Source organism: Alligator mississippiensis, chromosome 8 (assembly GCF_030867095.1).
Source record: "Alligator mississippiensis isolate rAllMis1 chromosome 8, rAllMis1, whole genome shotgun sequence".
Taxonomy (NCBI): Eukaryota; Metazoa; Chordata; order Crocodylia; family Alligatoridae; genus Alligator; species Alligator mississippiensis.
The window spans coordinates 7,140,127-7,164,801 of record NC_081831.1 but is presented as its reverse complement, the minus strand read 5'-3'; the positions used below and the strand labels follow the sequence as shown (position 1 = coordinate 7,164,801).

The 24,675-nt window shown below is 46.4% G+C and overlaps 1 protein-coding gene and 1 pseudogene across 3 annotated transcripts in view; both read right to left on the bottom strand.

The window, feature by feature from the left end:
* COPRS (coordinator of PRMT5 and differentiation stimulator) overlaps positions 1–22,288 on the bottom strand; it is a 53,519-nt gene extending 31,231 nt beyond the window's left edge. The window contains exons 1-5 of one of the 3 annotated variants that reach the window (XM_019494178.2): positions 22,076–22,284; positions 21,425–21,577; positions 21,204–21,288; positions 20,121–20,390; positions 16,434–17,905 (exon numbers count right to left, since the gene is read on the bottom strand). In XM_019494178.2, the coding sequence (XP_019349723.1) occupies positions 17,736–17,905; positions 20,121–20,390; positions 21,204–21,288; positions 21,425–21,577; positions 22,076–22,087 (690 nt within the window). In that variant the 5' untranslated portion in view covers positions 22,088–22,284 and the 3' untranslated portion in view covers positions 16,434–17,735. Of the gene's footprint in view, positions 1–16,433; positions 17,906–20,120; positions 20,391–21,203; positions 21,289–21,424; positions 21,578–22,075 lie in introns of those variants that run through there. The other 2 variants (XM_059732062.1, XM_059732061.1) reach the window with 2 other exon arrangements.
* A 1,144-nt stretch (positions 22,289–23,432) lies between these two features.
* LOC102574224 (ras-like protein) lies at positions 23,433–24,130 on the bottom strand (annotated as a pseudogene).
* Between the last annotated feature and the right edge of the window lie 545 nt (positions 24,131–24,675).

Sequence of the window (24,675 nt, the reverse complement as noted above, 5' to 3'; positions counted from 1 at the left end):
ACTCCGTTTCATAAGTAAGCCATTTGTACTATAGTAACCACCTACATGTTTCATCTAAAAGAATCAAAGCTTTACATAGTTGATTTATGAGAGACATTCAATGCACAAGCATAAATACACACACAGGCTGCTGCAGAAGTAACAGTTGGTATACACATCATTTCATCACTAGTTTTGCACTGTCACTTGGTGTATTTGGACTGGCGGGACGGTGATCAGGTTCCTGACCCCTGGCATACAGCTGTAGAAGATTCCAAAAGGATTTGCCCTACATGGAAACAAATTCAGAAAGCCCCTTCCTCTCCAGCACTTATACATACCTAGCAACGTTACAAGCAACGTTTCCAAAGGGGCCATAAAGAGGTTCAAGAATACGCACCTAAACTGACCTAGACATACAATGAAGCATGTACCCAGGATGGACATAGGACAGTGCATGGTCTTACGAGCAACACTGCAGTGCTGTAGAAGCTACGGCCTGAGTTTAACTAGAGCGAGACACCCCTGTTTCCCAGGGTGGGGGATTACACAAAGGAGCCTTACCAAGAAGCTCAAACTTGCAACAGAACTTTAGCCAAAGCCACATGGGAGATAGGTTGCGATTCAGTGCCCCTACCCATAAGCCAGCTGCCAGGGTGACAGAGTAATCATCATTGTGATTTTATCCCCTCTGCTTCACAGCTGTATTGTTTTCAAATTCACTTTTAGAACCCCGATACAAGTGTTATTTTTTGAGCATCACAGGGAAAACACAGGAATTGTCATACTGAATCCAATTAGCTGTCCATCTAGTCCATTATCCTATTGTGTTGCAAATGGTTACAACTGCACAAGTATAGTGAGGCACTAGGGAGAGGGCATAGGCATCTGGCATCCAGCCTCCCCGCTTCTCCTGCTCTTCCTGCCGTCACCAGACCAAGGTGATCTCAGTCTGGGGAAGACATGGGAAACAGTGCCCACTTCACTTCTCCCAGTCTGCACCTTCTGCAGATTAAAGTTGGGAAACAGGTGGGGAGCAGCTTTCTCCACTCTGGTCCTGGCCCTGATCCCAGGAGGAAAGTAGAGGGAGCAGTAGGGCAAAGCCCCCAGTCCGGGGAAGAGGTAGAGAGCAGAGGTTGCTTCTCCCCTCCCCACCAGGACCAGTCCAGGAAGGGAGAAGAGCAGTGGGGCAAAGGCCCCCACCCATTTCTCAGACCAAGTCTGAGGCGTGGGTGGGCAGTGAGGAGCAGCTGCTCCTGTTCTGCTCCAGGTGGCCAGGAGCCGAGTGGAAGGAGCAGCACAGCAAACCCTCTGCCCACAACTCATACCAGGAACCCTGCTGCTCCTGGACCGGTACAGAAGGGGACTAGAGCAGTGGGACAGTAAGTCCACACGTGCCCCAACCAGGCAGTCCCCAGACCAGACTGGGAGGGGAGTGTAGGAGCATTCATTCCTGCAAGAGAGTCTCTCTCACAATAGAGATCTTCTCAGTTGACACCAAGAAGATCTCTCTCCTGGAAGGGGCATGTTTCCCCCAAAAGAAATTGAATGAACATTTGCACGACTCATAGTTTCTCCTGGGACAGCAGCAATTATCCTAGTAGAAACACAATGCCTGAATGTGAAGGAAAGCGCAGAATGGATAATTATAGAATAACCTACCCATGGAATTACCAGTACAATCTTCATTTAGTGAGTAGCTTATGCTCTAAAGAATAAGGGAATATTTATACCCCTAGCATGGCACTTTTATTTCATGTGACTATGGGTATCTCATAGGGTTGTGCAAAGCTTTGGTAGCCATTTCGATTCGGAGGAGATTTGGCTGAATTTGGCAGCCGAATCTCCAAATCTGAATTGAATCAGGAGACTAATTAAAAGGTCTGAATCGAATCGGAAGCCTCCGAATCAATTCGGAAAAGATTTGGAGCTGCTTTGGAGATTCGGCCATAGACTAAACAGGCAGCAGCCCTCACCACACTAGACACAGCTGCTTCTAGCTGGTAAGTCGGTTGTGGTGGGGAGAGGGGGGGAGGGAAGAGGCAAGGGGGAGGGAGGGATTGGGGTTGGGACAAGCTGCCCCGCCGGGGCGGGGAGCGAGGGGGTGCAGGATGCAGGCACGGCAGCACTGGGAGCAGGGGCAATGCCCTGCTACCACTTGCCCCCTTCCGCCTGGAGCAAGGTGCATCTGGATCGTGTCCCCCTGCTCCCTGCCCCAGCTGGGCAAGCAGTGGCAAGGCATAGCCCCCACTCCAAGCGCTGCTGAGCCCGCGTCCCACGCTTCTCCACCTTGGCTGGGCAGCTTGTCCCAGCCCCAATCCCTCCCTCACTGTGGGGGCATTGATCTGCCCCCCCACCACCACCTGTGCCCACCTCAAAAGACTTACCAGCTGGAGGCAGCTATGTCCAGCATGGTGAGGGCTGCTGTCTGTTTAGTCTATGGCCAAATCTCCAAAATGGCACCAAATCTTCAGATCCAATTCAGCCTAATCTAATCGGGACAGTGATTCGAATCTCCAAAGCAAATCACTGTCCCTCCAAATCAGCCAAATCCAAATCTGAAGCAAATACTTGCCGCTTCACACAGGCCTAGTGTCTCATAGTCAAATAAAATATCTCATTGTGATTTGAATGCTGGTCATGGTCATGGCTTGTAGTTTCTATGACATCTTGTGGCAATGAGTGCCACAAATCATTTTCACAAACGACATATGGAAATCTTTGCTTTTGGATTAGGGCAAGGGGGGAAAAAAAAAAATCAGAGATTTTTCCAATAAAAAAGGAGTTTGGCCAGGTACTTATCTGAAATGAAATTCAGTACAGCCCTGCAACTAGGAAGCCTCTGTAACCAGGCAACACCAAAAGTATGAATTAAAATATATATTATTTTATTTGGCAAACAACAGAACTGGCAGATTCGGCTCCTAAAGAGAATAAGCTATTTCTCCCCGTAGACAGAAGATTTTCAATACACAAAGCTATTAATGGCCACTACCTACGACCTCTGAGGCTCTTTACAACATAGTCATGCTGCAAAAATTATTTCCATCTCACCCCTGACAAAGAAAAATTGCTAAATGGTTTCAACTTTGCTATTACTGCTCCTAAAAACTTTCATACTGAGAGTTAAGTGTCTGTGAATGTCCATTTTATATACAAAATACAAACTGGCACCACTTTGCCACAGTTGCTAATTCCATAGCTGGTATTTAGAAGCAGAGATGGCCACAACCTTCAAAGTACCAGTTTAGATCCAAAGTATCCCAAAGTTTGTGATTGTTCAGAGCAAAAGATAAACAACTGGCAAGAGGCTTCATCCTCACTGAAGCAACACACAAGGTAAAATCCATCTGCGAAGGTCCTTCTGGAAATCAGTTTTGAATATAACAAGTGCTAAGCCAGAAGTAATATATTGCTTACTGCTATTGAATGGACCAAGGCAATCAGGTGATGTCCAGCATTATCACTGAAGAATGAACTGCAACCCTCTGTGTGTTACGGAGATGGCAAATAACCCGAAAACAAAAAGAACTGTTTCATGCAGCCATCATTTCCTGAAGACGGTTCTTATGGTGGTTCTTAATTATAATGTATTCTCTCTTCCCATAGAGCAACTGAGAGTCAACTTTTATTTCACTGAGAACTAGATCTTCATAGATTCGGAAGGGACCACAAGGATCATCGTGTCCAACCCCCTGCCCCTGGCAGGAAAGAGGACCGAAGTCAGATGACCCCAGCCAGGTGACTGTCTAGCCTCCTCTTGAAGACCTCCAAGTTAGGTGATAGTACATCTTCAGTCATGTATGTTAATAAAAATTGGGGATTCACGTATAATCTAAAGCAGGGGTGGACAAAATGGCAGATCCAGATCCAGCTGATGGCCGGACTCCATTTCCCAGCAGCCCCTGCCCGCGCAGTTTCCATGGAGACCCCAGCAGCAGGGCTGTGACAGCGCAGGGCCAGGCTTTCCATGGAGACCAGCCCCAGCAGCACTGGCAGGGCACACGGCTGAGCGGGGAACTGCTCCAGGGCCAGCGCTGGGATCTCGCAGCAGTGACAGCGTGGTCCAGAGCCGGGGCAGATCTGCGATCCACTGCTCGCATGTTGCAAGCGCCCTGCCAGCGCTGCTGGGGTCGGTCTCCATGGAAACCCTGGCCCTGCTGCTGCTGGGGTCTCCATGGAAACTGGCTGCAGCAATGAAGGCAGGGGCTGCTGGGAAATTAAGTCCATCACGGGCCCAATGTGACCCACAGGCTGAACTTTGCACACCCCAATGTAAAGTCATTTTATGAACGTAGGATCTGTCACTCTGGATCGGAGCTTTGGTCCATCACGTCCTATCCTACACCAATGGGAGGGCAAGTACCTGGCGCTTCAAAGGATGGCGCAGAGGAAAAACAAAAGCTCTTCCTGTTCCTAGCCAATTAAACAATGCCGTGCTGGGGAAATTCTCCCCTGCACGCTACGATGATAAACTTCTCACTCTGTAAAAGCAGAGTACTCAATGTCTTACTGGAATGAGCCCAATTAGCCACAAGTTCAGTCGGAAAATTATCCTACCGCTTTTTCTTTTTTTTTAAGTTAACTGCAGCCTCTGACTTTAATTTTATTACGTGAGGCCTCAATAATTCTTCATTATTTCCATTGATCCTGACATATAGAACATGTAAAGTGCCTTTAAGGGGAAAGAAGAGATAAAGGCTCCCAGGGTCTAATCACGTCCCTGAAGTCAATAACTATTTCAGCTGATCTCAATGATAGGACTCCCTTCCACAGAGGAGATTTTGCTCCAAAGGCTGCTGAACTCTGGCCACATACACTCAGACCCAGCTGGATCTGGGCATTTCAGCTCTTGCTTATCACCCAGAGAAAAATCTTAGATTCAGAAAGTTTTTGTTTAAGCACCCTGGGCAAAATATTGGGGTTTGGGTTGAAAGGTGGCAGGCAATTTTGCCTCAATTCATCTAGGGGATATTTAATTTTCATAGTTGATATAGTAAGTTGCTGAAGCAATAGTACCCATGTTTCCCCGTCTCTCGCAGTGAGCTTTTATTCCCACCATCAGTGTAATGCTCCCAGCAGTGCAGAATGAACCCCATTCTCTAAGCCCGTGCTACTCAACCAGGGTGCTGTGGCACCTTGGGATACCTTGAGATCCTTTCAAGGGTGCTGCGGCGCCACACAATGTTAGCACTGTTAGGTTTGCAAATGTGATTCACAAGATAAACCCAGAGATTTCAACTAGAAATCCATAGATGTGGTCTTTCTGAATTCTCTGCAAGAGAAATTTTTATTTCTATTATTTTTCTATAGGCAAAATTAAAAAAAAGAGAGTGAAAACTTAGAGTTAGCATTCTCCCAGGGGTGCCATGAGTCTAAAAAAGATTGAGAACCAGTGATCTAAGCCAGGCAGGGACAAGACAAAACAAGCACGAGCTCTCAAACACTTAACTCTCTCTGAATATTAAATCCTTAGTTGTGAATTAGAAGGCTGCACAGTGCTTGGTTTTGGCATCAGCTATAAAACAAGATATCTTTGCCTGTATGTCCAACTTCAGCTCAGTCTCAAACCCTTCCCTCTCCACCCAAGGAGAAAAATAATGATGCAGCAATCACATCCAGCTGTATTTTCCTTGGGGCTCTTGGAACAAACGTAAGGACCCAGGCTTAGCGAGTCCACGGGCTTAGGAAAGGTATGAGAAGGGGGGAAAAAAGTCCAAGTGCTCTTTAGAGCAGTTTAGCTAAATCTGGAGCACACAGGCTGTTATGTCTGGGACTTTTAAAATAGAAGACTATTAAAAGCCTATGTCATCCTGCTATCAACCTTTGATGGCATGAATCATCCAGAATATTTAAAGATAATACAAGTATAATTAACACCATTTCATCTTCCCATTTTTGTTTACCCAAACCAGTCCCTGGTGGACAAGCTAAATTGTGCAATTTTGCTTAACAGAAAACAATTCAAATGAAAAATGCCATTTGAACAGCCTTGTTGCCTCCCCACCATATTCTGTCAGAAAATATTAACCACAGTGCGATAGATTTCCTATGAAATTGCACCATCATATTGAATAATTCTGTGACAAGTAACATTTAACAGAAGATGGGAGAGAGAAAATAGGGTTGGAAATTGCAAAACTAGTCCCTGGTAAAACCATTTATTGCTGTCATTTGGGGACCTATCACCATATGCAGCCATGGGGCTAATTAAACTATACTCAAAGCATACAACGGCAAAGGGCATGGAAAATTTGTCCATGACCCTACTAAGACAACGGCAAAGAGGAGACAGAGCAGTGACCTTCAGAGCCACCAAGGACAACCAAGATGATGCTGCCAAGATGATTTTTTATGGAAAACTATGCTGCTGTTATATGCCTATTCTAAACTGAGCAGACCTGACGCAGGCACAGCAAAGTAACAGCTAAGCCTACAAGCTGACTGTTGCAGGCATGCCGTACTTGAGAGGGAGAAAGACTTGGCCAACTGAGCAGCGAGTGACTGTTCCTAGATTGCAGGAATCAGAACACAGGTGCCGAGAGCTCAGTAGTGGAAATTCAAAATGGGCAAGAATGAAGAGGCCTCCCTGTTAATATTAGAACAGGGAAGATACTTGATAAGACATGAAGAAAACAGATGGCACATGCAGCATTAAAATAGCGCTGGACAGTGAAACAGAAGCAGGGACGGCTTCAGAGCTACGCCTGGGAAGAACTGCTAAAAATAATTCTCTCTCATCAGCATTACGTCCAAGGTAACATCCTGCAAGCAGGTGCAGCCAAAACGTTATATTGTGGAACAGTCTGCATGGCAAAGCAAGATCTGTCCAAGCAATTAAATGTTTGTCTGAATCAGACAGGAAATAACTGAATATGCCTTTGGGAGCCCTCCTTGTGGGCTCTGGTGATAAAACTAGCAGGAAGTTGTTGGTAGAAGAAATTTTAAGGGAGCCCTCTGAATAAATCCCCATGTTTCTCCATTGCCATGATGCATCCAACAGAGCGCTGTATCGCATCCTTCTGTCTTCCAGACTGAAAACAAGGTATGTGACCTCCCTTCAGAGACCATCCAGGAGCCCTTATTCAGCCAGACAGACTGCCAGAAAGAATCACTACGGCTTTCCAGTCTCTTCCAGCATAAGGAAATTAAAGACAGAAAAGGCATCCCCCCCTACTTCTTTTATAAGCCAAAATGGCATCACTATGCCATCGGGCTGCACGCATGGTGATCTCTCATCTCCACAGGACCCACAAAGTCAAAAGGAGTCAGAGAAAAAATGATTAAGCATGTGATATTGTAGCCAACTAGGGAGCATGTGTTACAGGTGTCAGTCTGTACCCTGTTCCCAGAGGAGGACGCTTACAGACCCAGATGACCATCCTGGACTCTTAGCTCAAGCTGTAGCAGTTTAGGCTTAGCTCCGGTGGTTTCTGGTTCAGTTCCTTGAAAGTCTGAGACGATAGCAGCTGTCACAATATTGCAAGCCCATATACGTGCTCATTTAGCTGGTGCCAGTATCTGGGCTTTGTATTGGAACAAGAAACAAAAATTAAAATAAATGTGAGCCCAAAAGCAGCCCCTGGCAAACAACAGCCAACAAAGGAAGAGAAGAAAAAAAAAACACTAGTAAGAGGAAAATCTAGCCAAAAAAAATGGAGGGCAATATGGTCAAACACGAGTTGAATCCAATAAAAAAAAGCTTAGTACCAGGCCTTGAAGAGACTTGTAGAGTGAATTTTGATGCAATAGGCTCAGGATGGGAGTTACACGCATGGATCTTCAGCCAGGAGCTGGAATCCAAGTTCAGCCCAGATGAATAAAAAGCAATTAAGTCAAACTCAGTGGTCCTGGAAGAAGAGGGACAAAGAGCCTACATTAGGTATTATCTTGACCACCAGGAAAAGGTTGAACAGGATCCTCCAGCCCAAAAGCAGAGCACAGATCTTAGATGCCACCAGGCATTACCACCTCCCGCACCCTTCCAGGGCAGAACAGCCAGGCTATGCACTCTGCCAAAGGGGCAGCCTCTGGCTCAGTATCAGAGGGAGTCCAATTAAGAGCTTTTAAGAAATAATTTAATCTGAGAGGGACAAAAGACATGGTCGATTTAAGAAATATGGAGAATCTAACCAGGATTATACAATTGTGGGGGAGGGCTGGATAATTTGAACTCACAGACCTGGGAAGAAATCACCTCTCATTGCCAGCAGAAAGAATATATTTCATACAGGCAATTTCCAGTGCAGCAATTCAGAAAACCAGACAATACCAGAATGCTGGGAGCACTGGAAGGTGAGGCAAAAAGAGCGAACTGAGGAGGCGTCTGAAGCAGGTTTGGCACCGGAAGGGTAACAGTCTGTCCCAAGGAGAGGAGGCCACCAACATGCCAAAAGCACTAAACTGAGAACAAGGGACACTCAACCATCTACTGAATCTAGTTATGAATGCAGCTGAGAAAGCACCTGGGGTTTGCGGACTAGCACCGTGGCTTTTTACAAGTCCTGTCTTTGTGCAATTATTTGGATTGACCCCTGTCTAGCCCAAAATAGGAAAGGCAGCCTCCGCATGTGATATCCAGAGACAGAAGCAAAACCCTCAAGCATCCCTTGTCGTCATCATCCCTACACCCCACCTAAGTGAAAGCCGTTTCTTCCTTTATTTATTTCACGGTTCTTCAGAGGCTCCCTACATTTCTTACCAAGCAGGGTTAGTTATTTGCACTTCTGGCAAACTGGGCTTACAGGACACTGCCAGAGGCTGCCGCCCCGTGGTAGGAACTTGCATTAGCTTCTTTTCACATGCAAGGCAAGAGTGCCCTTAAAAAAAGTGCATCGTTCGTCTCTCGGCCTGAACCAGTGTTGCAGTTCTAGTCTGGTTTTCTCCCAGGGAACCCAAGAGACTTCGGTGAAACTCCATGTGAGCGCACAGGTCCGACAATGGATCCAACTGCAGATAAGACATGGCTCTTAAGAAAAGGTCTAAGTTAACCTTCCAGCATCTCACTTTCTTAGGACCTGGTTGCCTATACCCTTAATCCAACCATAAAATAAGAGTTTACAAAAATCTCTTAAACCAATAGGGAGGAATATTTCTCTCTACTACATAAATTAGCACATGAAGTTCTCTGGCCTGTATCATGCTGGTCAGACTAGATGATTGTAATGGTCCCTTCTGACTTTAAAGATTACAGATTTTAGACATTCAAAAGTGGTTGTTTTTTTTAAAGCAGATCTGCTTTCCTCCTCCTTTCACCCAAGTGAGGGTAAATGGAGCTTGTGAATTATAATTTAAAAATCAAGTGGTTTTACAGGCCCGAGGTATGTCCACTAAAACACACACAAATAACTGGAGCAGCAAGAGGAACAGAATAAGGAAATGCTTGTTGGGCAGGGAAAGAAGGAACTCACAGATCCACTGGGCAAATCTCTGACCTTTTCCCCTGACCTCCCCCACCAACCTCTAAATACAATTGTTCCACCCTCACAAAAGTACAATGTTAACTAGACCTGAAAACAGAATAGGCACAACATAGGCAATAGAGAAGCTCTTCATTGTTTTGCCCCTAAAACCACACCCGGAGCTGTCTTTAATGTGTTTCAAACCCAACAGAAAAACAACTATCTAGGGAGGGGTTGTAAACATCTAGGGAGCTTGTACACATGACAGTGTTACCATGTACACATGATGAAAATTTCCTTTTGTGTGGCTTAATGGCATTACACTTTACACATACGTGAGTTTTGGGGGTTTTAAATGAGTTTGCATCATCACCAACTAAAAGGCATCCCCATGGAGTTTAGTTTACAATGTTGCAACTTGGAACATTGCAGCCATTAATCCATCGGTTTACCCGGTAGCTGTGAGAAGTGGGAGGACTCTGCTGAAAAAAAAGGATCAGGCCCCTCAATGCTTCTGCCTTCAGCAGGCACCTGCAGCCACCAGAATACCTGGGGCCACCCGGGCAGGCTCTGCCCAAAATAAATAAATAAAAAGGATCAGGCCCCTCACCGCTTCTGCCTTCAGCAGGCGCCTGTGCCCACCAGGACAACATCAAGTAGGTGGTGATGGAAAAATAAAACCTATCGTTTCAATTAAAAACTTGCCATTTCAATTTAGGGGACATTGACTGCAACCCCAAAGGACTAAACCCCTGTCACATGTACAGGCGCCCCTACAGTTCAAGCCCTGATCCCTTTCTGGAAACTCCATAGGGGACTGCCAAGCAGGACACCAGGCCATTAGAAACTAGACCGGGGCGGGCAATTATTTTGGGCAGAGGGCCGCTTACTGAGTTTTGGCAAGCCACTGAGGGTCATACGACAGGCAGCCCAGGGGCAGATAAATACGATTTTTTTTAATTTTTTAGGGGCCCCATGGGCCGGATAGAATGGCCTGGCAGGCTGCATCTGGCCCCCGGGCCACATATTGCCCACCCCTGAACTAGACTCAGACCATCAGTTCATACCACACTCCATTACAGAGACATCCAATTGTTGTGATTTCAGCCACTACGCTACTGGCCCCGGCTAAAACCCGCAACCTGATTGAGACTTGATTTTCAACGCTGCTTACTACCAGTGCTTCAAAACAAATGAGTGGGAACGGCTGGGTTTTTTGTTTTGTTTTGTTTGGGGGGGGGGGGTAAAGGGGACGAGAAATAAAAATAAATAAATCAAACCCCAATTATAAATGTGAACACTTGCAGGCTAATCTCAGCAAGGGACTGTAAACACCCTTTTCATCATTCACCCTTAAGTGTCAAAAGAACCGTCCATAACTAGGGGTTGAAGGTTCAATTAAGGCTCCTCCATCTGTCACTAAGGCCAGAGAAGCAAGACTTTGTCAGCTGCAAAGTGATACGTGGGGTTTGTTTTTTTTAACTGACACTGTCCAAAAGTAGTGAAATGAATCAGTCTGTGGAAAACCCAGCATAGAGGACCAATCACAAGGAATCAAGGCAAACGTCATCCCTGGCACCTGATGGAGTGATGCCAAGGAGCAACATGGCCCATTGCATCTAAGGCCTAACGTGCACAGCACTAACAACATTTAGAAACAGGGCAAGTCCCTGGGAGAAGCAAAGCCTTACCACCTTTAGCACAAAGCTGCCACAAGCATGGTTAAGTGGCTGTACTGGGACAGACACTCAGCTGGTGAAAAAGAAATAAATAAAATCAACACACTACAATTTCTACCAGGTTATAATCTGTCCAACATGTTTTATGCTTTTTTCGCAGCTTAAGTTAATATCAATGCTGTATACTCAGGACTGCAAATTGTAGCTACTCCCCCACACAAAAAAAAAACATTAACTAGGAGTAAATGGGCATTCCCAGTATCATCCAGCAAAACGATACTGGCTCCAGTACGAATGTGTACAATGCAGACCCACACAGGGATGAGAATTGCAAATCTGCAAATTGCCTGTCCTCCACAGGCTACAGGAACTAACCTGACAGCCTCATAAAATGACCTTTAGGACCCTGGGATTTAAACTGGAGTCCTTGGAAGCAGCAGATGGTCACAATGAGCTGCTGCCATCAGTATTTCCCCTCAAGTCTGTGAAGTTATTCACATGCACCCTTTTGCAGCAGAGGCAGTTTCTCAACTCAAAATCTCAGGCAGGCAGGTTAATTGGGATGAGGAAACAAGAGACTAGCTGGTAACAACATAGCTAAAGTTAAAAAAAATAAAATAAAAGCAAATTAACCAGATTTTTGTGATCATCTAGCAGCAAGGAACCCCCTCCACAATCTGCTCCGTGAGTTAAACCCTGTACGTAGTCAACAGGAAACATGAACACATTTCCTTTATAATGCATTTCCTCCTATAAATCATCCCCTATAACTCAAAGGAAGTGGCAGACGCACCCAAAACAAGTTTTATATTCTTTGTCAAGATGTTCCAAGAAGAGATTCCAAACATCCCTTTTCAGTAATAACAGTAACAACTCCTAGGTCCTGCAGAGAGCCCTTCATCCCTTTACATAAAGAGGTAGGTGTCAGCTCTCCAATTTGTAAACTAGCAGAAGCAAAGCCTGATGAATGAAGTAACATGCCCAAGGTCACATAGCAAAGCAGTGGCAGGGCCAGAAGCTGAATCCAAGTCTTCTATGCTTAGCCATCAGCCCACACTGCCACCCTATTTAAACTCCAGCAGAAAAATTCAATTCCACTAAACTCCTGCAATCTGAGCAATGTTAGCAGCTTCAGGAGTGCAATCTAGCAAAGTAACATAGGAAAGTTGAACCTAAAAAGCTTCCATCATGCTGGTACATTTCTCAAAACTAGCTCAAGTAGCATCATGCTTCTTCTGGCTGTCAAATACTTATGGCCCTGATCTCACAAAAGAGCCCATCACAGAAGACACTTGCATGCACAGGTTTGGAAGGGACCCCATAAGGCCATGGGGTGACACCCTGCCTCTCTCTCTGCTCAAGCTCTTGGATCAAATGCTACTTTCTAATGTTTTTAATGTAGAGGAATTGACTTGCAATGAGATATTTGTGTCAACTGGAGAGACAGATTCAAGTGCAAGACTCATGCTGGAACTTGAACCGTCCAGAGGTGTTTGGAGCTAGGATATTTGCTTCACTAAAGGAATGCTGTACTGTGTCAGACCGGTGGTCCGCTTACCCAGCATCTGGTCTCTAACAGTGGCAAGTAGTAGGTGGAGAGTATATGGACAAGACAGATAGTATAATCCATCCCATCATGCCCTCCATGGCATTGATCATCATTGGTTTAGGGACAGACCTATCCGCCATGAATCCACCTATCAACAATACGTCTAGTCCCTTTTTGAACCTGACTATACAATCTGCCTGTCCAGTCACCTGTGGCAATGAATCCCACAAGTTGATTATGTGCCATGTAAAAAAAAAAAATGCTTCCTCTGATTTGTTTTCAACCTGTTCATTCCAGCAGGCGGCCCCCATTTCTTGTACCCTGGGACTTGGTGAAGAATAGTTCCCTATTCTCTTTATTTTCACCCTTCAAGATTTCACAAGATTGTACATCTTCCATCAGCCTCATCTTTACAAATCTCCAGATGCAACATCTGCTCCATCCCCATGGTCATCTTATTGGCCCTTCTCAATGTCCTTTCTATTTCTGCTATGCCCTTTTTCAGCTTGGGAGACCAGAACTGCACCCAGCATTCAAGATGTGGGCGCACCATGGATTCATAGTGGTATAACAGTGTTTTCCATTTTGTTTTTTATTCCCTTCCCAACGATGCCCAACATTTTATTGTCTTTTTTGGTCACTGTCGCACAAGCTGATGTTTTTAAAGAATGACTATAATAACTCCACGTTCTCTTCCTTGAGCTGTAAGAGAGAGTTCAGAACCCAGCATAAGTAAAGTTGAGGTTATCATTTTTTATTTACGGCTTCAACTCCTCTGAGAAAAGTGCCTTTTAAGAAGTCTGTGCTTGTGTTCCAAATCACTGTGTTCTGAGGCTATTCAAATCCCAAGTCTTACACTGAGCCCTCCTCTAACAAGCAGGTCCTCAGAGCTACAAAGTCAGCTTTTTTGCCAACTTCCCATAAGGGAAAACAACACCTCTCTGCTGGACAAGGGTCATGGCTTAAAACTCAGTATTTATTTTCAGCTGACTAGTTTTACACCAGTAGTGAACAGAAAACTATCATACATTCTTTCAGTTTCCCATCTCATAAAAATATGCCCAGGCAGCTCAGCAAAGGAGCCACTTACCGAAATTCCCACAGCAAGTTCTCAAGAAATGAAAAGGTACTTAAGATAGATGCACCTGATTCCAAGTAAAAACCACAACAGTTTAAGACCTAGACTGAAGGTCAAATGAGATGCATCTTCCATTTATGAAGTACACGAGAAAAGGTTTGCAGAGCAATAGGCATTGATTACTTTTCAAAAGAATTCCAATACCAAGCTACATAACCCTATTTCAATAAGGTCAGTTTAATCAATATTATTTTTAAATGTAATTTCTAAAGAAAGATATTTAACCTCTATAGAATTCTGCTAGTTCCATCTTTCTTTATTCCTATGGGTGCTTTCCTGCCAGGGCAGGACACTACAGTAGCAATACATTAAGCCAAAGATCATGCAAAATCTTTCTTTGTTCATGTATTTTTTGCTTGTTTGTTTTGTTCCCCAAGTGAAATATATTTTTCAAAGCTGTTAGTGCAATTTCAGGGTGAACTTTGTTTGATTTTGTCTTTTTTTTAAAAGAACAAGTGCTGTAAGTCAGGTTTACAGTAGCACAGCAGAGTCAGGATGAGCCCAGATCCAGGATGTCAGAACACCAGCCCCAGATCTGAAACTTGCTACCCAAATCTATGAGCCAATAAAATCAAATGTAGGGACTGGACTGGCTTTTGCTGCCCTCTGCAGAACAATACTGGGTACTGCCAGCCACAGCCAAAGGTTAAGTGAGAAATGAAAATACCAAGCAGCCTTTTGAATGTAGCCAGTGAGATGCTTGAAAGCAGTTGTGCTTTGGGCTGAATTTCTGTCTTCTAGGTTAAAATAAAATAAGTAGATGACTGAATCTGAGGTGGGCACCTTCAATTCCCATTTTACTAAAAGATGGCAGCTGCATCTAAACACCGCAAAGCCATCACTCCCCATAGAAAACAGCACTTGACGCTGCGCCACTAATAGGGTAGTAATTTAAAGCAGGGCAAGACCCATTACCCTACCCTCAAGGGCACGGCTCTTGCTTTCATGCCATGCAGAGGAGGAGCAGTGCATGGGGAGCCCATACAGCTGCGCTGTGCTCTATGTACATCATGCATATTTTGGGGGGCGGCGAGGGAATAGCTGGGGAGATTCAAGGACAACTCCTCCATGTGGAGATGGCATAATGGCATCCATTTTCCACTTCTGGAACCAGCACTAGAATTCACTCAGCTCAGAAGCAAAAGGCCAGGCCTCCAGGCTCTTGTTCACACCACTGATCCCAAAGGAAAGACAAATGGAGCATCACTGCACCACCTTTCTCCTGCTCAACTAATGGCTTTTCTCTGCTGCTGTTTGTTACTTTAATTTCAGTCACACACACTAGACGGTGGAACACCTTCCTAATTGCAAGTAGTAAGCCATATACCCAGGGATGGATTAAGTCAATATAGGTGTTGCTTTCAGAATCAATCACTATGAATTTGTTAGAAATAACACTGAGGTCCAAGTGTCTTTGCATGTATTTTATAGATGAATCACTGATGACCCATTAATAACAGATTCACTTTTAAAGGTTTTTCAGTTAAGAGTGCTACCTATTTGTGTAACATGGACCCTAGCCCATTACTAGGATGGGAGGGGGATCCAGGGGTACCTGGCCCTTTTCCCCTCCTTCACCCCCCTCCCTCCACCTTCTTCCCTCTTACCTTTTGTGTGTTTGCTGATGCATCCCTTGCCTCTGGTTTCATGGATACAGTCTCCCACTCTTCCCTTGCTTTCTTCCACTTCATCTCTGTGTCTCTTCTGCCTGTGCCCTGGTGGTGACACCAAAGGCAAGCTCACAGGCAGCGGAAGCAAGACGGCCGCCAAGACCCCATGCAAGCAGAGACCGATGACCCAGGGAGGGGAAGTCAAGGGGTCATACAACCAAGAGAGCCCCACATAAGCCCAAGCCTCAGGCCAGGGCAGGCAGTCTGGCTGTGGAAGCTGTCAGGGACAAATCCTTCTCCAAGAGGCATGGAAACTGGAGTCCAGACTGCGGCGAGAGGACACAGGAGGGAGCCCCGAGTGAAGAGAAGCTAGGATCCTGCATAGAAAGCAAGCTAAGTACCCTGGGCATGTTCTGCTTTGCTGTCTTTTCTACTTGGAGCCTGCCACCAAGAGGTATGGTGAACCCCATGTGAGACAATCCCTTGAACCAGGACTGGTGCTTGCATTTTGTGGTTTTCATTTTCTCCCTGCAGAGGGCCAGGTTGTGCCTGTAGGGGAGGTGGAGGCCACTGAAAGGGGGTGACTGGGGACACCCTGAACTTGAAAATGCGCTGAGTAGACAGAGAATAAGGACTAGAGCGTGTTCTGTGGCTGAATGAGGCTGAGTTTACCTGGACTGTAAGGCAGGAGGTGACAGGGCAAAAACAGGACTCAAGGTCCTTAGCTGCCTACGTAGCGGATATTGCAGGTGCTGGATCCTGAAGTCACAGGGTGCGACCAGAACCGAGCCAGGAGCTTGCAGCCCTGAACAGGAGGCCCCCAAGCTGGAGGGCTCAGTGAGAGTAGGACTGGGATGAGGCTGGGACAGAGCCTTGGACTAGGCAGGGACCACCTCTTCAAAAGCATACCTTGCCCTCTGTGCAGCCTCCTCTGTTAATTTGAACATCAAGATGTAAATAGGGGAGAGACCAGAGGGTGTAGGTGCTAGTAGGCCCCTAGAAGCAGGTACCTCCTAGCAGGACTTGTAAGTGGCCTACAGTTTCCTAAGTCTTGAAGACTTTATAGAGTACTCATGCTCAACTAGCAGAAGTTTTACCATCAAATTTAAACAGTTAAATCAATAGTGCACACTCTTCACAATCTCAATTTTTGCCACGTAAGCAAAAAGGAATTACAGAGATATGAGAAATAACACAAGTCTGTTGATGCCAAACAGCTCATCTGCTCAGTCTACTTATCACAAGGCTGTTCACTAGAATACAAGTAAATGCAATGCAAGTATTAGGAGGCCACACATATACCTCTGCTCCCAGCACAACCACTGGTTTGCCTGTGGCTATGTCACTGTAGCTCTGTTTTCTCACTGCTGGGGGAAAAAAACACAAAAAAGCAAAAACCATAATTTGGCTTCCTGCCTATCCGCAGCATTGTGAAGCTTAATTCAAACATGTCTGCAAGGCACACTGGAAAGTCTTACAGAGGAAGATGCTACAGAAGTACAAATATTTATATAACAGTGTGTTTGGCAACACAAAGATGCCATGACATATCATTAGAAATGAAAAAGAACAAGATAAACCCATTTGAAGGTCCCTGCTCTGCAAAAGCTTTCAGTGGGAGACAGGGTTTTAAACACACAAAATCTGTATTGGTTAAGGGTCCAATTATTTAAGACTTATTCATGCAAATAGACCAACTGACTGCATGTGTGTGTAGCCATATGGGTGAGCTATAAGGGCTGTCACTGATGCATTTGGTTCTGTAGTTCCACCCATTTGTATTGACAGGCACAAAAAAAGAATTAGTGTCTAAGAGAAAGCAAGCTATATTTCTTATGGACAATGCTGTCCAACACTAGATTCCTCTTAGGACTCAGAGGACCCAGATTACAGCACATAGCAAAAGGATCCCATTATTTAGGATGTAGAATGTGGAAGAGGGGCAGAACATTTAATGCTAGCCAAACTCAATTATTAATACCTAATAGAAGGGAAAGAAAATAAAAATGTCACAGCAGTGATGGAGGGACCAATGTGTCAGAACTGGTTAATCTAGCCCTCGAGCCAAAGTTCAAATAAAACAATACTTCCCAGACATCAATAAAAGAAACAGACTAAAAAGAACAAAAATGAGGAGCTCTACAGAACCGCATCGATCCCCAAGGCTAATCTTCAGTCTGAAATCATAAGTCTTTGCTTCCTACAAATCAAGTCTATTTGTTCAATCATATTCTCAAAGAAAGTCCTCGGTAAAGGTCTGGCATTTCCAGCCTTATTTAAAACATAAGGAAAATGTAATGTTGTCACACGGCTCCTTTGCAAGCACGCAACACCCGGTTCAACTCAGAGACCAGTCGTTGCCCTCCCAAAGGGGAAACCTCACTCATCTGCGTCATCGAACTGGCCGATCTCAGGGATTCTGTTTGGTGGCTTCAAAGCCAGAGGAACAGGATGGTGACCAACTGGGTTGAACAATGACTCTGCTTGCCACGCACCTGGTGCCACCAGATTATTTTCTTGAAGACTTCCCCAGTGGAGATCTTCAGCATCTGAAGAGAATTTAAAGAATAGGCGAGGATTATTAAACAATGCAAGGACACCTTCCAAGCCAAAAATCACGCAACCTGATTTACCAGTTTAGGTTTCACTCACCAACAAAAACGCCTATGAGATGGCAATTATCCTCTTTCTGCAGATAGGAAACTGACTGCACGGTGCTTAGGTAAAAGGCTTCCCCGTATCTCGGCAAGTCCGACACGGCTGAGAATGGAGTCCAAATCCACCCTTCCTTATGCAGCCTGATAGACCTGTACACCTACAGCACCCCAACTTTCTCATTGTCCTATTTCTGGGACCCAGCAGCCACAATCTTTCCTTTCCTGCTTCCTCCACTGTTGGCAGCACTCAAGGACATGTCTGGTGATGGGGCACAAGGGAGGGGAGCTAAGGATGGGAGGAAGATCCTGAAGAAGCTAGTGCTCATCAGCTCATTCCCTAGCCTAGAATTAGAGTCGATATCCTAACAAACTTGACAAGAAAAGACAGCAGAACCTGCTCTACATGGGCAAGGGGGTTAGTCTCAGCAAAGGGAATGCCAACTGCCTGCTGGCATCAGCCAACTAAGGAAACAGTGAGCAAGAAAAAGCCACGTGACAAACCACACAGCATTCCCACTGCCAGCTTTTCAGCCATGCTGCCAAGTGAGACACCAACGCAGACCCAGAGTAAAGAAGAAAATGGATGCAGGGCTGACCAAGCAGTGGTTTAACCTAAAGGGATCAGACTCCAGATACAGGTTCACCGTCCTTTGCCAGTTCCCAAATCATAGCTCCAAAGCTTCCATCCACCGCTGGGCTTGTGAGTAACTTGGGGCAAATGAATCGCGGGTAAGACGTGATAACCAAATGGAAAAACTCTTGTGCAAACGGCTAATCAGGCCTGTAGAGGGACCAAACATTGAAAGAACCTCACATTTACCCTCCTCAGCTGCTCTGAGGCTCATCACTAAGGATATACACCAGCATAAGTATCCTCAGTCCCTTAACTAACTCAACACCGACCACAACTATTGCATTTCTGCTATACTTATTACAAAGCGTCTATAGAAATGCAAAGCAGATTTCCCAGATTCATCTGCCGTTAACCTTTGGAACACGACTGAATACTGCAGTCACGCACAAAAGGAAAAATAAATGACACCAAACGGATCAGCCTAAAGAATCAATACTTCCTCAGCAAAGAGGGAATTGTTTTATTTGTACAGCTTCCAAAAGAGACTTGTGTAATGGCAAGGAGATAAAGCAAGTGGACTAGCCTACAAACACTCAAGTAGGTTATCATGCATTATCTGCTGAGTGCAATCAGTCTGCTGGGTCCCCAAGCATCTTCTATTCATTCAGAGTTTAAGGTGCCCCACAAATTCAAAGTAAGAACCCCCAGGCAAGGAACTGCAAGCAAAGAAAGCCATCCTGCAGACAAAGGCAAGATTGCTAATGCGACACCTCTTGTCCAAATCAACAGGATGGTTTACAAGAGCCAAATTGCTAAAATGTGCGCTACTGCTTGCCGGGTTGGGCTCCAAATGAACAGACTTGGGCCAGAGACTAACCTCTTGACACAACCCTGTAAGACCATCGTGTGACAGTGACACCGCTGTTGACAAAGCCCAAGATGAGCCACTGAGAAGAATTACCCCATAAGCAGAACATGGGCCCTTAGCTAGGGCATGCTGGTCCATCCGAGGTCAGGGCAAGTCCATCTACACTGCTTCAGAGTGATGCTGTGCAGTTTTGCTAACAAGTCAAAGAACGGATCTGTATAGAAGCGCTCAGATGGGAATGATCCTGCCTCAGGCAAGGGGTTGGATGATCTCTGGAGGTCCCTTCCAGCTCTCCTTATCTATGACTGACATGCACACGCACACTATTTCATGATGGCTGAACAGCACCTGAGTAGCTACACACAGCTCTACATACATCTTCCCTGTACCACCGCATCCAATCAGTTATATCCCCTACTGCCCAAGGCAAAATCAGATAGATCCATTTGAAATCCGTGTTTCTTTTGAATACCTAGGTACAACTGTGTATCACAAGGGCATGAGACAGACATAAGGCAGCCAAAAACCAAATGAGTCACTGCAGACACCATGAAGTCTCTGCCCAAAACAGGAGAATGAAGACCTGTTGAAAGAGACTCTCCGGCAACTTACATGCCCCTACCTCCATGCCGGTTTAGTTGAAGCACGAGCAAATCTGTACCTACCATACGGGTTACATTTGGAATCCTCCAGCTCTTTATCCCAATCCTCTTCCTCATACTTGGGGTCAGTTTTCAGCTCAGGAAACCATGCAGCAACAGGCACGCTGCTAACTTCAGTATCCAGCTCCCATTCCTGAAGGTCATTCTGATCGTCAGAGTCACCGGTGCTTTCGGCAGAAGATCCAGACATGTCTGTAGTCAAACCAGCGGTATCATTTTGACAGGAAGAGATACCGGGGAATCCACTCTGTTGAGATTCACCATCAGGAATGTCTAGAACGTCAACAGTATGACAGAAAGACCCAAAAAGTTACTAAGGAAATAAACTGGGGAGGTCACAATGCTTTAAACACACAGGAGTTTGGCCAACTGTATGAAGATACTGTGCATAAAACAGAACTCTGTTGAACAAGGAATCGTCCTCAGTCAGAGTCCAGGAAAATGACAATGCTCCTGCTCGCTGCGACCACATCTGGCAACGTATACCAGATCATGAGGTCACAGTGAGATTCCAAAGGAAAAGTTTGGCAACACCAGAGATATGAATTCAAAGATATGAATACAAAGGCACACTTTCACACAACTTGCATCTGCACATAGTTAATACCACCCCCATATTGCTTTGGCTGTCCAATGCTTGTTGTGTTTGGAATATATTAGTGAGAGGTTTGAATCCCATCACTTGCTCCAGAATCCCCCAAGTTGTGAACTCTCGACTTCACACCTGGTGGTCTGGCTCAGACAAGCTCCAGCCCAGGGACTAGGCCTGAAGTTTACATCTTTGGTTGATCTCTGGAACCACTAGCTCGGTTTTATCACAGCTGATTCCCAATATCTCTTAAGGAAATGCGTTTAACAACTCCATCTGGAGTCTCCAAATCAACAGCATTTTTATTATTTGTTAATAATGATTAAGTGCTCCCCTGTCTAGGGATGCACAGAACAAAAGGCAGCAATGATTTAGCAGTCACCCAACAAAACATTTCCCACGTATCTGCCCTGCACAGCTGCTAGCCTCTCCTAGCAGACAGCATTTGTAACACTATTATGTTCACCTTACTATGACTTAATAACTTCCTTGAATACCTTTTGGAGGCCACCAATTTGTGGTCTTCCTTCCTTTCAAAAGAGCTGCCTCCTGACAGGAAAAGTCACTTCCATCAGCTGTTACCTACAAAACACAGACACATATTTTTTAATTATTTGCCAGCTTCTTTCATTAGACTCCTCTCCCACGCAATTCACGCGACTCCCGTGCCGTACGATATCTCAATACAGCTTCAAAAAAAATAACCGAGCGAACAAACCTCACTGGTTTCCTGGAAATGTAAGGATCTGAACCACCTGCGTAAGTCGAGATTTTCACTTTCATTTTGATTCGTTCCTTGACAGTTTTGCCCAGCAGCTGCAGCAAAATAACAGACAGCCCCTGGGTCAGTTTTCTTGCTGCTACTCGGAGCCTGTGGGAAGTAGCAAAATCGACACAAAGCATGTCAAACCTGAGAACTACAAGGGTCTGGAAGAGACGCAAGCAAAGATGAAAAACAAGGTATTTATAGAAGCAAGGGAAGGACAAAACGTTGGCTCCTAGAAACCAGACCATTGAAGGAAGGGCAGAGGACAGACGGAGAAAAAAGAGCATCCCTCTCCTTGCCAGGCACTGGGACCATGGAGGAAGACAGCAGCAGGTCCCCAAGCCGGAGTTAAGGGGAGAAACCCGGCCAGCTTGCCCCTCCCGTCCTATTGCACATGGGGAGGAAGGGGAAGCTCTTCTAAACCTGGCTGTTTCGGGAAGCGGGGGAGAGGAGTCGAGGTAGAGAGCAGCAAGGGCGCTCCCTCTGCCCTAGGTGCGCAAGCAAGGGCAGCACGCACAAACAAACACACTAAATGAATGAATGATCCAGCCAGCTTCCGCAGCTGTGTCTCGGGGGCTGGAGGAGGCGAGCCCGGGCGCTCACCGGCGGGTCCATGCGGGCGAGCACGTGGCGCGGGGAGGAGCCGGCCGCACGTGCGGGACTCCCGCCGGGGACAGCCCGGCGCTGCCTCGGGGCGGAGCCGGCTCCGGGCCCGCAAGAGCAGGGCTTTGGCTTCTCCTGCTGAAGGCCAGTCTGCAAAGGGAGCAAAGCACCTTTTTTTTTTGCCAAATGGAAGAGGCTGTCAACGCGAGACAAGGCAGCGCCCTGCTGGTAATGACTGCCCCTGGCAAAAAACCATCCCTGCTCACCTTGGGTAACTGTTTCGTGGGCAGGCAAGAAAAGGGTGACGCCCCCAATCCATGGGAGCAGCAGGAAGCCAGCCAAGTATAAGAAAATGCTTACTCTTGCTATCTTAACGACTGCGCCCAGTTTTGGGCTCCACGATTCAAGAAGGAGGTGGAGAAGCTTGAGAGGGTGCAGAGGAGAGCCATAAGCAGACAAGGTTCCTTGGGTGAATTTGATATCTTTTATTAGACCAACCCAAATAGTTGGAGAATAGTTATTAAGCAAGCTTTCGGGTTCAAAAACCCTTCGTCAGAGGAGAGCCACGCACATGATCCGAGGTCAGGAGAACAGGCCTTATGAAGAGAGGCCGAGAGCCATGGGACTCTTCAGCCTGGAAAAGCGCAGGCTCGGGGGGGACCTGGTGGTCACCTATAAGTTTATCAGGGGTGACCACCAGGATCTGGGGGAGCGTCTGTTCACCAGAGCACCCCAAGGGATGACGAGGTCGAACGGTCACAAACTCCTCCATGACCATTTCAGGCTAGACATAAGGAAGAACTTCTTTACTGTCCAAGCCCCCGAGGTCTGGAATAGACTGACACCGGAGGTGGTTCAAGCACCCACTTTGAACACCTTCAAGAGACATTTGGATGCTTATCTTGCTGGGATCCTATGATCCTGGCTGACTTCCTGCCCCTGGGGTAGGGGACTGGACTAGGTGATCTTCCAAGGTCCCTTCCAGCCCTAAAGTCTATGAATCTATAAACTATCCCTCCCAGCACGCTGCTTTCCCATCTCCGAACGGGGATCCGGCAGTTGATCTACCCAAAGGGGACTGCTGAGCTAAGGGAGGGATATTCACAGGATAAAGAGCAGGGATGAGGAGCCTGTCATCTGTGTCCATGTGGATTATGAGCAGGCAGGGAGGAATGACAGCCCTTTGGCTCCTCAGATTTCACTGCCTATTTTTCTGCCCAGCGCTATTGCAGGCAGCATCTCCTGGGCACATCAGACAGGCCAGCAAAGCAGACTGGAGTTTTTGCCCAGGTAGGATTCACCCCAACCTCAGGGAGGGAGACAGTGCCAAATTTTTAACTTGCTGTGAGTTGGAGTCTCAGGGTACAAGGGGTGAACGGAGCCAGAAAACAGAGTGAACAGTCATTTTCCTAGTCTCTGCTGCTTTCTCCGTCTGGCCGCTCCAAACAGCCCACCGTCTCTGCTGCCGTCGTATGCAAACCAAAGGGATCCACGAGGGGAAGGGGACAAGGGAGGTCCTCTCCTCTCCTGCACCAGCACGTGTATCTTTCAGAGGATCACGCACTTCTTGCACCCGTTGCTTATCTTCTCCTTGTGCTTCAGGATCTGCTGCACCCTGTCTCATTTGGGCTATCTTAAAGAAGAGGATGCCGTAGCTCTTTGCCAGCTCCTGAGTGTGCATGATGTCCACTGTCCAGGAGGGCGTTACCTACCAGCACCATCGGGACGTCATCCACATCCTTCAGCCAGTTGATCTGCTCCCTGTAGTGGTAGCCGTCTTCAAAGGACTTGGTGTTGTTGATGGCGAAGACACAGAGAAAGCCCTCGCCTGTGTGCATAACCAAATTTTGCTGGTCATGCATGGCGCTGCACTCCTCCTGCCCACCCATATCCAGGATGCCCAGCAGGCAGGTCGCCCCATTGATCATCCCCTGATTCTAGTAGGAGTCCTCCATGATGTCGAACTCACTGACAAAATGGTTCTGGATGAGCTGGAAGGTGAGTGCTTTCTTGCCAATGCCACACACCCACCACCACCAGCTTGTACTCCGTCATCCTGGCAGGAGCGCTGCGCCAGCTGCCCCTGGCTCCAGGGCTCTGCTGCTCCCTCCCAGGGTCCCTGCCCTGCCGCCGCTACCCACAAATTCCAACTTTGATGACAGGCCGGGTGAAAAAGAACTTGTGGCTTCAAGTTTTAAACTTCCTGCCTACTTGTTTCATGTTGTGCCTCCTAGTTCTTGTCTGGTGAGAGAGTCAGTAATAAATCCCTATTGACTTTCTCTGCCACTTCAGCAGGTTTGGGCTTCCCGAGCAATGGGAGAGCCACTGGGATGGGTGGATCTAGGATTTTGAAAAGAGGGTGTGGGGACTGAAGTGCAGAGGGGCAGATCATTTTGTATTGAACTGCACCACAGGAGCCTCTGGGGACTTTAGTTATCAGCAGCAATCATCCATTTGAGGATGATCTCTGCCACAGCTCACTGATGGGTCTTGAGATGGCTTGAGCCCCAGACCCACAGAAGTTGCAGGTCTTTCCACAGGAGAGGGAGTAGGCCATGGGCTAGGATTTCTCTCCATTTCCTTCCTCTGTTTGCTCTTCT